Source organism: Pongo pygmaeus, chromosome 13, assembly GCF_028885625.2.
Source record: "Pongo pygmaeus isolate AG05252 chromosome 13, NHGRI_mPonPyg2-v2.0_pri, whole genome shotgun sequence".
Lineage (NCBI taxonomy): Eukaryota > Metazoa > Chordata > Mammalia > Primates > Hominidae > Pongo > Pongo pygmaeus.
In genome coordinates, this window is record NC_072386.2 from 128,894,841 (window position 1) to 128,910,222 (window position 15,382).

At 52.4% G+C, this 15,382-nt stretch overlaps 1 protein-coding gene across 6 annotated transcripts in view; it reads left to right on the plus strand.

The window, feature by feature from the left end:
* The window catches only part of CACNA1B (calcium voltage-gated channel subunit alpha1 B), a 248,990-nt gene extending 243,302 nt beyond the window's left edge, over positions 1-5,688 (plus strand). For all 6 annotated transcript variants that reach the window (XM_054501972.1, XM_054501966.1, XM_054501970.1 and 3 more), the window contains 3 exons: positions 1,254-1,458; positions 1,717-1,967; positions 2,557-5,688. In XM_054501972.1, coding sequence (XP_054357947.1) covers positions 1,254-1,458; positions 1,717-1,967; positions 2,557-3,087 — 987 coding nt within the window. In that variant the 3' untranslated portion in view covers positions 3,088-5,688. The remainder of the gene's footprint in view (positions 1-1,253; positions 1,459-1,716; positions 1,968-2,556) is intronic.
* The last annotated feature ends 9,694 nt before the right edge of the window (positions 5,689-15,382 follow it).

The window sequence follows — 15,382 nt, forward strand, 5'->3', positions numbered from 1 at the left end:
GCAGCCCTGTCTGGGCGCCAACAGAGGTGCAGCCTGGACGCCATCAGCCCCTGAGGCTTCTCCAGAGGGTGGGTCAGGTCCAGCAGATGACAGCTGTGCCTGTTCTCAGCCTCCCGTTAGGGGCCATGGGGCGTAGGGGCCCCCAGTCTGGCTCTGCCATGTTCTGTTCCTCCTTTCCGGGGCTCTACTCCCTGAGACAACCCCCACTCTCCAGAAAATTTCACCGACACCTCAGTCCCCTCTCCCGCCTGTGGTTCTGCGGAGGATCCTCCCTGCTCATGGGCAGTCCCTGGACTACTTTTCTACCCAGCTCCTTGCTGGGCTCGCCTCTTTCTGGGACATGCACATTGGATTCAGGAAGAGAAAGCTCTGGCCCCATGTGTTTCCCAGGGGAGGCTCCTTCCACAAGGACACTGGGAGGGTCGCCCCTCTGAGGCCAATCTGGGAACACTGTGCCCCAACCTCCGAGGCCTCGGAGGAGCTGCAGGACCTCGCCTGCAACATGAGCCTGCTTCAGTTGGCCAAAAGTGACCGGAGCCCCCGTGCCAGCCCTGTCCCTCAGCCGATCTGGGCTGTGGAGCTGTGGATCTGAACCTTGTCTGTGGCTCGTCTCCCATCCCACTGCTGTGGCCAGCAAACTCTTTTCCTCTCCTCACTGCTTCTCCTCCCTCTTAGGGTTTTCTCCTCTTCCCACCTGTCCTTCCTCCCTTGTCTCTTTCCCCGCCCAGCTGTACCCTCTTGGGTGCTGCCTGGTGGGTGGGTGCAGGCTGAGCCTCCCTGCAGCCTATGCTGGGGCCTCCTCCTTCACACACGTGATGCATTGGCAGCTGTGGGTGAGTTTACCTGGGAGGGCCCACCCCTTCCAGGTCTCTTCACAGGTCCTGATTCTGGCCGTGGAAGCAGCTTGGAAGCCAGTCCACCCCAGACGCACCAGGCAGAGTGATCCCATTGCAGCCAGCAGAGGCATCTCTGGTTTCCACTCAGGGTTCTTCCAACCAAGCCAGCCACCTCTCTCTTCCTGGCACGACACATGGGATGGGGCGGGGACTCAGGCACTGTCTGCCCCCAGCCTGCCCTCCTGGGCTCCCATCTCAGGCCTGGGTCCTTCTGACTGTGAGACCAGGATGGGGGACGTGTGGGCCTGCTGTCTGGCCTGTTCCACCACCCACTCCCATGCCTGCATCCCCGCTGACCCTGGTGCCTCCCCTAGGCCCACTCTCAGTCCTTTGCCCACCCCTATCCTTTGCCCGCAGCCCGTCACAGATGCCAGCCCCATGAAGCGCTCCATCTCCACGCTGGCCCAGCGGCCCCGTGGGACTCATCTTTGCAGCACCACCCCGGACCGCCCACCCCCTAGCCAGGCGCCGCACCACCACCACCACCGCTGCCACCGCCGCAGGGACAGGAAGCAGAGGTCCCTGGAGAAGGGGCCCAGCCTGTCTGCCGATACGGATGGCGGTGCGTGCAGTGGGGCCCAGGGAGCCCTTCAGGGAGCAGTGGCCTGAGTCAAGGGGTCCAAGCAGCCCACGGGGAACCCTCTTCCTTTGTGGGCCTCATGACCCCATAACCAGCGAGAGCAGGATGGGACTGAGGCCCAGGCCCTAACCCTCACCCTAGGCTCCCCCGGCACCGCCTGAATTCTGTCCTGCTGGCCCCGGGGGTCAGGGGTCCCTGCCTTGGGCCTGGCCGTGCTAACTTCTTCTCTTCCCTGGCCAGCACCAAGCAGTGCTGCGGGGCCGGGGCTGCCCCCGGGAGAGGGGCCTACAGGCTGCCGGCGGGAACGAGAGCGCCGGCAGGAGAGGGGCCGGTCCCAGGAGCGGAGGCAGCCCTCATCCTCCTCCTCGGAGAAGCAGCGCTTTTACTCCTGCGACCGCTTCGGGGGCCGTGAGCCCCCAAAGCCCAAGCCCTCCCTCAGCAGCCACCCCACGTCGCCAACAGCTGGCCAGGAGCCAGGATCCCACCCACAGGTAAGAGGAATAGGTGGGGAGGTCAGGGCCCAGCTGCCTCTCCTTGGCCCAGCACCCCTGTCCCACAGGCTCTTCCCTCTCCCCAGGGCCTCGCTGCTGCCCTTTGTCATTCCCAGCAACCCCAAGGGCCCGGCGCCCCCTCTGTGCCCTGTCCCGGAGTCCACGTCTGCACCCTACCCCAGCTGTGTTCTCATCAAGCTCCTGCCTGGGTCACCCTGGGATGGTGGTTCTGCATCCTCATCCACTTTCGGACCTGGGCCCCCAAATACTCACCTCTCTCTCGGTCACTTCTTAACTCTCCTTCTCTGACTGTGATTGTTGGGCTTTTGTTCTGTCCTTTTCCCTGGCCCCAGCCTGTCCCTTCCCATCACCTGCTCTCCCCAACCCCATTCCTGGGCCTGACTCTGACCATCACCCTCCCCCGCACACAGGTGCCTGTTGCCTCCCTGGCCACCGCAGCCCAGTTCGTCCCCCATTGCCCCCCTCTCTCCTCCCATCCCCCCAGGCACCTGTGTGTGATGTGCTCTGTCTGTTGGTTCCGCTTTTTTTTTTTTTTATCTCTGATTTGTTCTGGTCCATTTTCGTGTAGGGCAGTGGTTCCGTGAATGGGAGCCCCTTGCTGTCAACATCTGGTGCTAGCACCCCCGGCCGCGGCGGGCGGAGACAGCTCCCCCAGACGCCCCTGACTCCCCGCCCCAGCATTACCTACAAGACGGCTAACTCCTCACCCATCCACTTCGCCGGGGCTCAGACCAGCCTCCCTGCCTTCTCCCCGGGCCGCCTCAGCCGTGGGCTTTCCGAACACAACGCCCTGCTGCAGAGAGACCCCCTCAGCCAGCCCCTGGCCCCTGGCTCTCGAATTGGCTCTGACCCTTACCTGGGGCAGCGTCTGGACAGTGAGGCCTCTGTCCATGCCCTGCCTGAGGACACGCTCACTTTCGAGGAGGCTGTGGCCACCAACTCGGGCCGCTCCTCCAGGACTTCCTACGTGTCCTCCCTGACCTCCCAGTCTCACCCTCTCCGCCGCGTGCCCAACGGTTACCACTGCACCCTGGGACTCAGCTCGGGTGGCCGAGCACGGCACAGCTACCACCACCCTGACCAGGACCACTGGTGCTAGCTGCACCGTGACCGCTCGGACGCCTGCATGCAGCAGGCGTGTGTTCCAGTGGATGAGTTTTATCATCCACACGGGGCAGCAGGCCCTGGGGGGAGGCCTCACCCACCTTGGTGAGGCTCCTGCGGCCCTTCCCTCCCCCTCCTCCCCTCTTTTACTCTAGACGACGAATAAAGCCCTGTTAGAGGATGCGGCTCTCTCTGTCCCCTTCCTGTCCTGCCTTCCTGGGTCTCGTACCACACGCCAGACCCTAAACTGCAGGCTGCTGTATGTGGCTGATAAGGACCCAGGAGTCCAAGTCCCTTGTCCTGGGACTCAGCATCCGGCGTGGGTGCTTGGAGCCGTTGTGAGGAGCTCTGCGTCCTGTGGGGAGCACCCTTCACGCGGCCGTGCGGCACGGAGAAGCAGGGCCTACCTGAAAGTGCGCCGAGACCTCGGGACAGAGGGGATGGGGAGGGGGACACAGTCGTGGCTTGTGCAGCTGCCAGTGTCAGTGAATGCTCACTCAGACAAGCTCTGTCCCTCCCTGGACACCGTCAGCCCCACAGGAACCGAGTTGGAAAGTGTTCTTGCTGTGGTTTTGATTTTTAATTGCAACACTTCTCATTCTTGTCACTTCTATATACTTGATGTAGAAAAAATAGAAAACCAGAAAAATGGGGAAGGAAATGTTCACATAACTTTAAAAAATCAAACCTGTGAAAGAAAGATGTCAGCTTTTTGCCACGTGTCTTTGTGGCTTATGCGCGGAGACTCCCTGTGCAGCCCTGTCCAGTCCAGGTGGACCCTAGACGGCCCCTGGCTCTGCTGCTCTTGACCAAGTGCCTGACCGCCAGGCCCTCACACCCAGGCTCCTGGGCACTGTGGTGTGAGGCGAGGCCTCGGGATCCACCACCGCAGGATGTTGTGAAAAGTACTCGGAATGGCAGCCAGGTAGCAAGCCCTTGCCAGTGGAGAGCACTGGATGGCATGGTGGCAAACAAGGCAGCCATTTGCTGTCCTCCTCCCACGAGTGGAAGGGGTTTCCAAGGAAGCCACAGGGCAGCTGACCATGTGCTTGTGTGAGGCATTTTCAGTCTGTTCTGCATCTGATTCTCAGGGCACACTCTGTGGTGTGTGAAATAGGTTTCCTTCCACATACAGCAGAAGAGAGGCAAAGGCTGGCAGGAAGGAGGGAGACATTGGCTGGGGGCTTGGATGTGGGGCCGTCAGGGCAGGAGGGAGGAAGCCCCAGCTGGAATGAAACTCAGAGCAAGTGACCAAGGGAGGACATGGCTCCTGCTGCTGAGGCCGGGCACCTGATGCCCAGCACTGTCCTGGCGCCAGACACAGGGAGCAGGCAGTCAAGTGAGGTCTGACCCCCATGGCCATGCTCAGGAGAGAAAGACCACGCTCAGGACACTGTCCAAGGTGCACAAGATGCTGGGAGGTCCTTTGTTTTGTGAAGAAAGGGAGCATTTAGAGCAGTTGGTGGTGGTGTGTCCTCCGTGTTCTGAAATTCCAGATGATCTGTGTTGGATTCTTGGCTTCTACCCCATGATTCTCCTCAAAGAAATTGTGTGTGATGCGTGTGTGTGTGTGTCTGTGTCACAGGAAATGCAGTGCCTGTGCAGGTGTGTTCAGTGTGTGGATGTCATTAACCCATAGGGCTATGCAACAAAAGACACATTTAATAGAAATAAAACACACAAGACCGCTGCCTGGTCTCGGGGTTCAGCATGATTGTGACCAAACCTTTTTATAGAATTTCCTTACCTGAAGGCACAACACTCTGAAACTTTAAAGATAAAAGAGTATTTTATTCCAATAGAATAAACCAGGAATCTCGGACTGTGCATGTGATCACTGTGCTCATGTTGCAAAGTAGAAGGATGTGTATTTTGACACTGACGTTTTGTCTCTTGTTCCCCCGCCCCCAGCCCATGTTATCTTGGGTGTCAAATGTGTCCATTCCATGCAGAACCATAGCCATTTCCCAAGGCAGTGTTGGGTCGAGAATCCACTTTTCTAAACCCACACAGCCTAGCTGGCTTGTCTAGACTCTTCTAGGCATTGGAATTGATGAAAACTACAGGGAGCGGGGAAAGGAGACATTATGTCTTGTTTTCCTGACTTTGGGTTTTGTTTCTCACTGTGTCTTCTCCAGCTATCATATATGTCCCCTGAATCTCATAGTGAGTTGCCAAATTTGAAATGCATCACCCAGTTGTCTGCATCTGGAACCAGTCAAGCAGTGGCTGTAGTTTGAACAAGTTACGTGTGCATGTAACATATATACATATATACATATATACAAGTATGTGCATGATGATGTATATCCTTCGTACTTTTTGATACAATGTATTCATTTGTTAATTTTTAATTATATTTGATATAAATCAAAGGTTTGTTGCAAAACTTTATATTTAAGAAGTGTTAAAAAAAAAAAGTCCCAACCATGCAACACAACTGGGACCTACTTAAAAAAAAATTCTGTGATTGACTAGTTTGCTGCCTGAGTAATATTTATCAGCCAAACTTTGGATTCTGCTATTGTTTCTACAATGACATTTTGTATGAAGCAAAGTCCTTGAATTAAAATAAAAACTTAGCAAAAAATCAAAAACGAAACCCCACCATGCTGCCATTGGTATATGCAAGGGTGTGGGCCTGGGGTGCACTGCTAGGAGGGGTCAGAAGAAAGTGAGAACTGCAGTTTGTAGTTGTTGTTGTTGTTGTTGTTGTTGTTGTTGTTTTTTGACAGAGTCTTGTTCTTGTTGCACAGGCTGGAGTGCAGTGAGGCAGTCTCGGCTCACTGCAACCTCTGCCTCCCGGGTTCAAGTGATTCTCCTGCCTCAGCCTCCCCAGTAGCTGGGATTACAGGTGTACACCACCATGCCCATCTAATTTTTGTATTTTTAGTAGTGACAGGGTTTCACCATGTTGGCCAGGCTGGTCTCGAACTCCTGACCTCAAGTGATCTGCCCACCTCAGCCTCCCAAAGTGCTAGGATTACAGGCGTGAGCCACCGCGCCTGGCCTGCAGTTTGTTTTCAATGCAAGTGTGGGATCAGGTTTTGAGAGTGTGGTGAGGATCAAGGGAGGCACTTGGCAGGAGGAGACAGATTCAACTTCCCTGGGGATCAGGGTTAGGGTTGGTTAAGATTACAGCGGTGGGTTAGGGTTGGGGTTGGGTAGAGGAGGTTCTGGGAGGCTGTGTGAGTTTGGGGCACAGAGCTCCTCTTAAGATGCCCCAATAATCATTCACTCTGCAGTTCAAATATTAGGATATTGCTAGCTACATGCTGATAAGGACAAAGGGGACATTCTTAAGAGAAACCTGGCACCATAAGTACAGATTAGGGCAGAGAAGGACATTCGAAAGAGGCAGGCACAGTAGGTACAGACATGACCACTGCAGGACCTTCCTGGAGTGGCAGGAAGGAGCCCAGCCCCAGCAGTGGAATGACATTGATCACTGCACGTATGTGTCAACCAACAGTGAGGGGGTCCCACAAGCCTAGGTGGGGCAAGTCAGGGATCTAAGGAAGGAGCAGGAAAACCAGACAAAGAAAATAAGTGGAGACTTGAGGAATGTGAAGAAGTCCAACATAAAACTCCCTGCTCAGGACCCTGGGGCTGTTTTCCTGCAGATCAGCCCCACTTCTCCCTTGAGGCATACTTATTGTTTCTACAATAAGCTCTTTACACTATATTTCTTTTCAATGAAGTTATCTGCCATCTTTGTACTGCCTCTTGGTGAAAATCTTTCAAGTTAGACAAGAACTGGGACATCAGGTCTCCCCAGTATTAGCTCCATTTCAGTTTGAATTTGCAGAATTGATAGCGCTGAACAACCTGCGGTCCAACTTTAAGTGGTGCAGGAAGAGGCCAGCAGGGTCAGACCCTGAAAACAGACCAGCCACTTCTCCCAGGTGGACGCAGTGGTTCTCCATGAGCGTGACTTGGGGATTTAGGGCACTGAGACTGTGCTACCCACCCCCCTTAAAAATCACTCGTGGCTCCCAGTTACCCTGAAGGGGAATCCCAAACTCTTCAGAGGCAGCACATGCTGGTGGGTGAGAGTTGGGAACCTGAGTCCAAGTTCCAGCCTGGCCACTATCGGCTGTGTGACCACCAGCAACTCGCCTAACCTCTCTGGGCCTCACAGGCTCGTTGGAGGGTGTGGTGAGAGAATGACTGAGATGAGCTTAGCACAGTATTGGCCACACTGTCACTGTTCAATGCCAGGTGGCTGTGGGAGCAAGAGGGCCCTGCAGTGTCTCCAGCCGCCAGCAGGGTGCGTGCCGCCACTACACTGGGAGCAAGAGGGCCCCGCAGTGCCCTGGCCGCCAGCAGGGGGCACAAGGCCATGACACCGCGAGCAAGAGGGCCCCGCAGTGCCCCCGGCCACCAGCAGGGGGCGCAAGGCCATGACACCGCCAGCAAGAGGGCCCTGCAGTGCCCTGGCCGCCAGCAGGGGGCGCAAGGCCATGACACCGTGAGCAAGAGGGCCCCGCAGTGCCCCCAGCCACCAGCAGGGGGCGCAAGGCCGTGATACCACAAGAGGGCCCTGCAGTGCCCCCGGCCGCCAGCAGGGGGCGCAAGGCCATGACACCGCCAGCAAGAGGGCCCTGCAGTGCCCTGGCCGCCAGCAGGGGGCGCAAGGCCATGACACCGTGAGCAAGAGGGCCCCGCAGTGCCCCCGGCCGCCAGCAGGGGGCGCAAGGACATGACACCGCCAGCAAGAGGGCCCTGCAGTGCCCCCGGCCGCCAGCAGGGGGCGCAAGGCCATGACACCGCCAGCAAGAGGGCCCTGCAGTGCCCTGGCCGCCAGCAGGGGGCGCAAGGCCATGACACCGTGAGCAAGAGGGCCCCGCAGTGCCCCCGGCCGCCAGCAGGGGGCGCAAGGCCATGACACCGCCAGCAAGAGGGCCCTGCAGTGCCCCCGGCCGCCAGCAGGGGGCGCAAGGCCATGACACCGCCAGCAAGAGGGCCCTGCAGTGCCCCCGGCCGCCAGCAGGGGGCGCGAGGCCATGACACCGCCAGCAAGAGGGCCCTGCAGTGCCCTGGCCGCCAGCAGGGGGCGCAAGGCCATGACACCGCCAGCAAGAGGGCCCTGCAGTGCCCCCGGCCGCCAGCAGGGCGTCCACACCGGGCCGAAGCGAGGGTGAAGCCCGCGTTCTCCTCAGTACAGACCCGGGGGGCACCACCTCACTTTGGGACAACTCGAGGCCACGGTGAGTAAAATCCTTCCTGTTTGCAGCCCTGACTACTGAGGGTCAGAGACCAGTAAGAGGGGTCGGTGTGGAAAACTGGAAACCAAAAGCCCCTCTGAATCCTGTGCACTGAGGTTCTCCCCACCCAAGGCGAGGCGGGCGCAGTGCGAGGTCCACACCGCAGCCTTGGAACACAAACGGATCGTTCCTAAAGCAGATATGACTCCCGAAATACGACTATGACACTCGCAGTGCTCAGGTAACAAACACCTGTAATGCTAATGCACTGCCTCAATACAAAAATGTTAATATAAAACCCCGTGCTCCCCACGCGGCCCCGCAGTCCCCGCTCATAATAATCAACACTGACATGATCAAAACAGACATAGCCCCCAGCTGCTCACGGCTGCTGCCGAGCTGGAGCCCCTCGGGCTTGGCCTCCACAGTGGAGTTTGTTGTCGTATCTGCTTCACGGACGTGGAACTGACACAGTTGTTTCAAAAAGTAGCTTACTTCCCAATAATTCCACACTTTCAGGAAATTTGCAATGGTAGTGTGGAGTTTTCTTTCTCTTTTCTCTCAGACTCCTCAGCGGTTGTTGCTGAGCCAGATCCGCAACTTCACAGAAAACACCCCAGTGTTTTTCACCCAAAACAGGGACCCCTCCCAGGTAAGCACCAGGTGACCCCAGCGCAGGAGGCCACGTTTCTACCTGAGGGTCGGGTCCGCAGGCCCGTTTCACTTCGCAGCCGGCTGGGTGGAAAATGTCTCTTTCCATTTGAGTCCAGTTTTCCTTTTCTGGAGCCTTCGCAGAGGTGAAGAGCAGAGCTGCCCCCAGGCTGGGTCTGCACAGCGGTTCCCCCTGGGCAGATGCAGACGCCGCACCCCAGGTGGGAACTTGCAGCCTCGGCAGTGCTCTGCTCAGCGAGTCCCCCTGAGGAGCACAGACCCACCCACACCCCACAGAGACCTGAGGGTGATTGCGACAAAACTCTCCTTTACAAACAAGTCTCATCCCATCACTCTCCTTATTTAACTTTAACGATGTTTTCCCACTGGCCTCAGAACAGGGGTCGCAGAACTGACCTGGCCCCCAGTCCCTGAGCGCTCCCACCTGCTGCCCTCTCCTGCCCAGCCCAGCCCAGCTGCCTGCGTTGCAGCCTCCACCTACAGGGACACAGCAGGCTCTCGGGGGTCTTGGGAACTCTATGCACATCCAACACCCTCTTATCAAATACTCTAAGATTCTGTCTACCTAGATCCTTAAAGTCACAGCGGTTATGATGTCTAACAACACAAATGTTCTAACGTGATTTTTTTTAGACAAAAAAAAGTTTGGTAGATCATATGTGAGAATCACCCTTAATTTATAAATCAAGGAAATAGATACATAAAAGCAGAGTCCATATTTGGGATAATCAGTAAAGAAAAAATCTCAATGCAGAATGAAAGGCAAAGGGCACAATTGATCATTGAAATTTCGTAAGAGTTTACTGGACAGAATATTACCCTACTATATTCTCCAACCCTATGTGTGTGTGTGTGTGTGTGTGTGTGTATCACACACATACCAGTTGCAAAAAATTTCAGGTTTAAACACTCATGTTTACTTTTTTTTTTTTTTTTGAGATGGAGTCTGGCTGTGTCGCCCAGGCTGGAGTGCAGTGGTGTGATCTCAGCTCACTGCCACCTCCACCTTCCGGGTTCAAGTGATTCTTCTGCCTTAGCCTACTGAGTAGTTGGGATTACAGGCACCCACCACCCCGCCCAACTAATGTTTGTATTTTTAGTAGAGACGGGGTTTCACCATGTTGGCCAGCTGGTCTCGAACTCCTGACTTCAGGTGATCTGCCCGCCTCAGTTTCCCAAAGTGCTGGGATTAGAGGTGTAAGCCACCTCACCTGGCCTACTCATGTTTACTTCATTAGTCAGTATGGTTGATTAAGAAGTTAGGGTTAGGGTTAGGGTTGGGGTTAGGGTTAGGGGTTAGGGTTAGGGTTAGTTTTAGGGGTTAGGGTTAGGGTTTAGGGTTAGGGTTCGGGTTTGGGTTTGTGTAGTGTTAGGGCTAGGGTTTGGGTTAGGAGAAATGCTTGAACCTGGGAGGCGGAGTTTGCAGTGAGCCAAGAGTGCGCCGCTGCTCTCCAGCCCAGGCGACAGTGGGAGATTCCGTCTCAAAAAAAAAAAAAAGATATTAAGTAATACCTACTTTTAACAGTTATGAGCAACATTTTTTTTTTAATGTGGGTCTCTTCTTCATTTTTCTGATTACTAGAGCCATGTCTCAAATGCAAACATCCTCGTGCTTACTTCATGCAGTTTCAGACTCGCTCTGCAGATGTGCTCATGACCACCTTCTACAAGTGCTGCACTTCTCAGGGTGGACACCGCTGTACGGATTAGGACTAGGATTGCCCAGCTGCTTCAGTGTGTGCTTACCTTGTCCCTTGGGATAGATGTTTAGCTGGCAGTGTGAATCGTGTATCCTGAGGGTCTTTGTTGGTGTGGTGGAAAGAAAACCTTTTGAGGTGAAGAGCCAGTGTGTCAGGAAATGTGGCCTATGTGCTAGTCAGAGTGGATGAAGTCATGAATGTCGGGGAGTTTTTCTGTATGGGCAGGAGACGGAGACCCATAACTAAGTATGTGCTGTTTAAAGTCCTGTTCTTTCATCTTCTACATTTATTGGCAGTTGACATTCCCTTACTCCCAATCGACACTATTTTTTTTTATTTTGAGACAGAGTCTCACTCTGTCGCCCAGGCTGGAGTGCAGTGGCACGATCTCTGCTCACTGCAAGCTCAGCCTCATGGGTTCACGCCATTCTCCTGCCTCAGCCTCCTGAGTAGCTGGGACTACAGGCACCCGCCACCACTCCCGGCTAATTTTTTTGTATTTTTAGTAGAGACAGGGTTTCACCGTGTTAGCCAAGATGCTCTCGATCTGACCTCGTGATCCACCTGTCTCAGCCTCCCAAAGTGCTGGGATTACAGGCGTGAGCCACCACATTCAGCCTCAATCAACACTCTTAAATGTTTGTACTGTTCACAAAACTTAGTACATTAAATGTCTCTAAATATTTAACTGTTACTTGTAAACTTAATTTAGTATTTATTTTAATCAAAATTCTGAATATTTCATTAAAATGAAAGTTCTAATATTGCCTTTTCAGTGTTTTAAATAGCTTATTAGATAGAAAGCAAACCCCAAATCACAGTGATCCCAAAATTGACTACATACTTAGATTTGAACAGGCTATGAAAATCCTCATCACTGGTATTTCAATTTATTTCTTTACTCCTGTTCTTATTCCCTTATTCATTTTTTGAACCTTCCCTGATTGCTTCCTAGGGTTGCATTACATGTATAAGATTCTATTTTTTTTTTTTTTGAGACACAGTCTCGCTCTGCCGCCCAGGTTGGAGTGCAGTGACATGATCTCGGCTCACTGCAACCTCTGCCTCCCAGGTTCAAGCGATTCTCTTGCCTCAGCCTCCCAAGCAGCTGGGACTATAGGTGCATGCCACCATGCCCAGCTAATTTTTTGTCTTTTTAGTGGAAACAGGTTTCCCCATGTTAGTCAGGCTGGTCTCAAATCACCTGACCTCAGATGATCCACCTGCCTTGGCCTCCCAAAGTGCTGGGATTACAGACATGAGCCACCGCGCCTGGCACTATGTTTTTATACTTTATACTTTCTGCATTAATCATTCAACTCTCAGAAGAGAAAGGACACCTCAGACTAGCTGGGTCTAGGTGATTGGTAATTGACTCTTGGTCAAGGCCTCAGTCTTAATTGCTTTCTAAATCAATCTCTCTCTCTCTCTCTGAAAGAGATGGGGTCTTGTTTATGTTGCCCAGGATGGCCTCAAACACCTGGGCTCAAGTGATCCTACCGCCTTGGCCTCTAAGTAGCTGCCACCACTCCCCACTCCAAATCTTCTTTTTTTTTTTTTTTTTTTTTTGAGACAGGGCTTTGCTCTGTTGCCCAGGCTGGAGTGCAGTGGCACAATCTTGGCTCACTGCAACCTCTGCCTCCCAGGCTCAAGCAATTCTCCTGCCTCAGCCTCCTGAGTAGCTGTGATTACAGGCATGCGCCACCATGCCCGGCAAATTATTTCATTTTTAGTAAAGACTGGGATTCGCCATGTTGGCCAGGCTGGTCTCAGACTCGTGGCCTCAAGCGATCCTCCCACCTCAGCCCCCCAAAGTGCTGGGATTACAGGTGTGAGCCACCATGCCCGGCCTCCAAATCTTTTAATAGTGTATTCTTGCTTATGAAATTGTGGTACTTAAATTTCTGCTTTTGGCACAGTTTTCACTCTTTTGAGACTTGGTATCTTTCTCAGTAATGGTATAATCTTTACTTTTTCTTTCTTTTTTTTTTTTTAAATGGAGTTTCGCTCTTGTTGCCCAGGCTGGAGTGCAACGGCACAATCTTGGCTCACCACAACCTCCGCCTCCCAGGTTCAAGCGATTCTCCTGACTCAACTGCCCAAGTAGCTGGGATTACAGGCATGCGCCATCACACCTGACTAATTTTGTATTTCTAGTAGAGATGGGGTTTCTCCCTGTTGGTCAGGCTGGTCTCGAACTCCCGAACTCAGGTGATACGCCCACCTTGGCCTCCCAAAGTGCTGAGATTATAGGCGTGAGCCTCTGCCCCCTGCCAATCTTTACATTTAATATTATTGTTTTCGTATTGTTTGAACATGTTAACCAGTTCCTGAGCCTATTATCTCTAATTGGCTCTAGTTCAGAATAGTTTGTTCTGGTTTCCGAAATGTGATTTTATCATGTGGGCATTATCTGTGACATCTTCTGCTTATGCTGTTAGTTTTATTTCCTCAGGTGACAGTTCTTCTGTTCAGTTTTGTTGTTGGAAGGCAGCATGGATCCGTGGTACACATCATGTACTCTGAAGCCAGCGTCCCTGACTGCACCTTAGCTATGAAACCCTGGTCAAGTTGCAGAACCTCTGCCTTCATTTCCTCATCTATAAAGTGGATATAATAATAACCTGTTTGAGGGATTTACAAACTGTTTTCTTAAGGGTCAGAGGGTGAATAGTATAATTACTTACTTTTTAATTTTCTTTGAGACAGGGTCTCACTCTGTTGCCCAGGCTGGAGTGTAGTGGCATGATCTCAGCTTACTGCAGCCTGGACCTCCTGGCCTCAAGTGATCCTTCCACCTCAGCCTCCCTAGTGGCTGGGACTATAGGTGTACCCCATGCCCAGCTATTTTTTTTTTTTTTTTTTTTTTGTAGAGACAGGGTTTTGCCATGTTGCCCAGGCTGGCAACTTCCATATGTTTTTTATAGGCAATTTTTAAAAAACTTTATACTTCTTCTTTAATTTTTTTGAATTTAACCTCAGAATGTGATTATAGGCAAAGTTCAAAACGTAATAATAATTGAGTTTAATTTTTGTAATGTGGGTCTGTTACTGAGAAGAGTGGATGCCATTTTGCTTAATTGGGGTTCAAAGTTAATGTTCCCTGTCACTGAAATCAATTGCAAATGTGCATCTGTGAATGCTGGTTACGTGCAGGAGAGCAAATGAAGTATAACATTGACACCACTGAAAGAGTCAATAGATTCACCACTGACAATGGATTCAGATATTTCCCACAGAGTTCTTGCTGATGAATAATACAGTGGAGTTCTTGCTGACGAATAATACAGTGAAGCAGGCGTGGTGGCTCACGCCTGTAATCCTAGCACTTTGGGAGGCCAAGGTGGGTGGATCGCCTAAGGTCAGAGGTTTGAGACTAGCCTGGCCAACATGGTGAAACCTCATCTCCACTAAAAATACAAAAATTAGCTGGGCATAGTGGTGCATGCTTGTAATCCCAGCTACTCTGTTGGGGAAAGGAAGAGAGATCAGACTGTTACTGTGTCTATGTAGAAAAAGGAAGACATTTTTTAACTCCATTTTGATCTGTACTAAGAAAAATTCATCCGCGTTGAGATGCTGTTATCTGTAACCTTAGCCTCAACCCTGTGCTCACAGGAACATGTGCTGTATTGACTCAAGGTTTAGGGGATTTAGGGCCGTGCAGGATGTGCTTTGTTAAAAATGTGTTTGCAGGCAGTATGCTTGGTAAAAGTCATCGCCATTCTCCATTCTTGATTAACCAGAGACACAGTGCACTGCGGAAAGCTGCAGGGACCTCTGCCCAAGAAAGCCTGGGTATTGTCCAGGTTTCCCCCCACTGAGACAGCCTGAGATATGGCCTCGTGGGAAGGGAAAGAACTTACAGTTCCCCAGCTCGACACCCATAAAGGGTCTGTGCTGAGGAGGATTAGTGAAAGAGGAAGGCCTCTTTGCAGTTGAGATAAGAGGAAGGCATCTGTCTCCTGCTCGTCCCTGGGAATGGAATGTCTCAGTGTAAAACCCGACCATACATTCTATTTACTGAGATAGGAGAAAACCGCCCTATGGCTAGAGGTGAGACATGCTGGTGGCAATGCTGCTCTGCTACTCTTTACTGCACTAAGATGTTTGTGTAGACTTAAACATAACTCTTGTGCCTACGTGCACATCCAGGCACAGTACCTTTCCTTAAACTTATTTATGACACAGATTCCTTTGCTCATGTTTTCCTGCTGACCCTCTGCCCACCATTGCCCTATAGTCCTGTCACATCCCCCTCGCTGAGAAAGTAAAGATAGTGATCAATAAATACTGGGGGAACTCAGAGACCAGCACCGGTGCAGGTTCTCACTTGCTGAGTGCCAGTCCCCTGGGCCCACTTTTCTTCCTCTATACTTTGTCTTCGTGTCTTATTTCCTTTTCTCAGTCTCTCATCTCCATCTTGCAAGAAATACCGACAGGTGTGGAGGGGCAGGCCCCCTTCATTACTTGGGAGGCTGAGGCAGGAGAATCACTTGAATCCAGGAGGTGGAGGTTGCAGTGAGCCAAAACCATGCCACTGGACTCCAGCCTGGGTGATAGAGTGAGACACCATCTCAAAAATAATAATAATAATGATGATGCAGTGAAAAACCATACACTTTAAGCACTTTATGATTTCACAATCTTCATACATTTGTCCACCTAAGCTTGTTCCTGATCCACACATGCTTTTACCACTGCCAGTTTT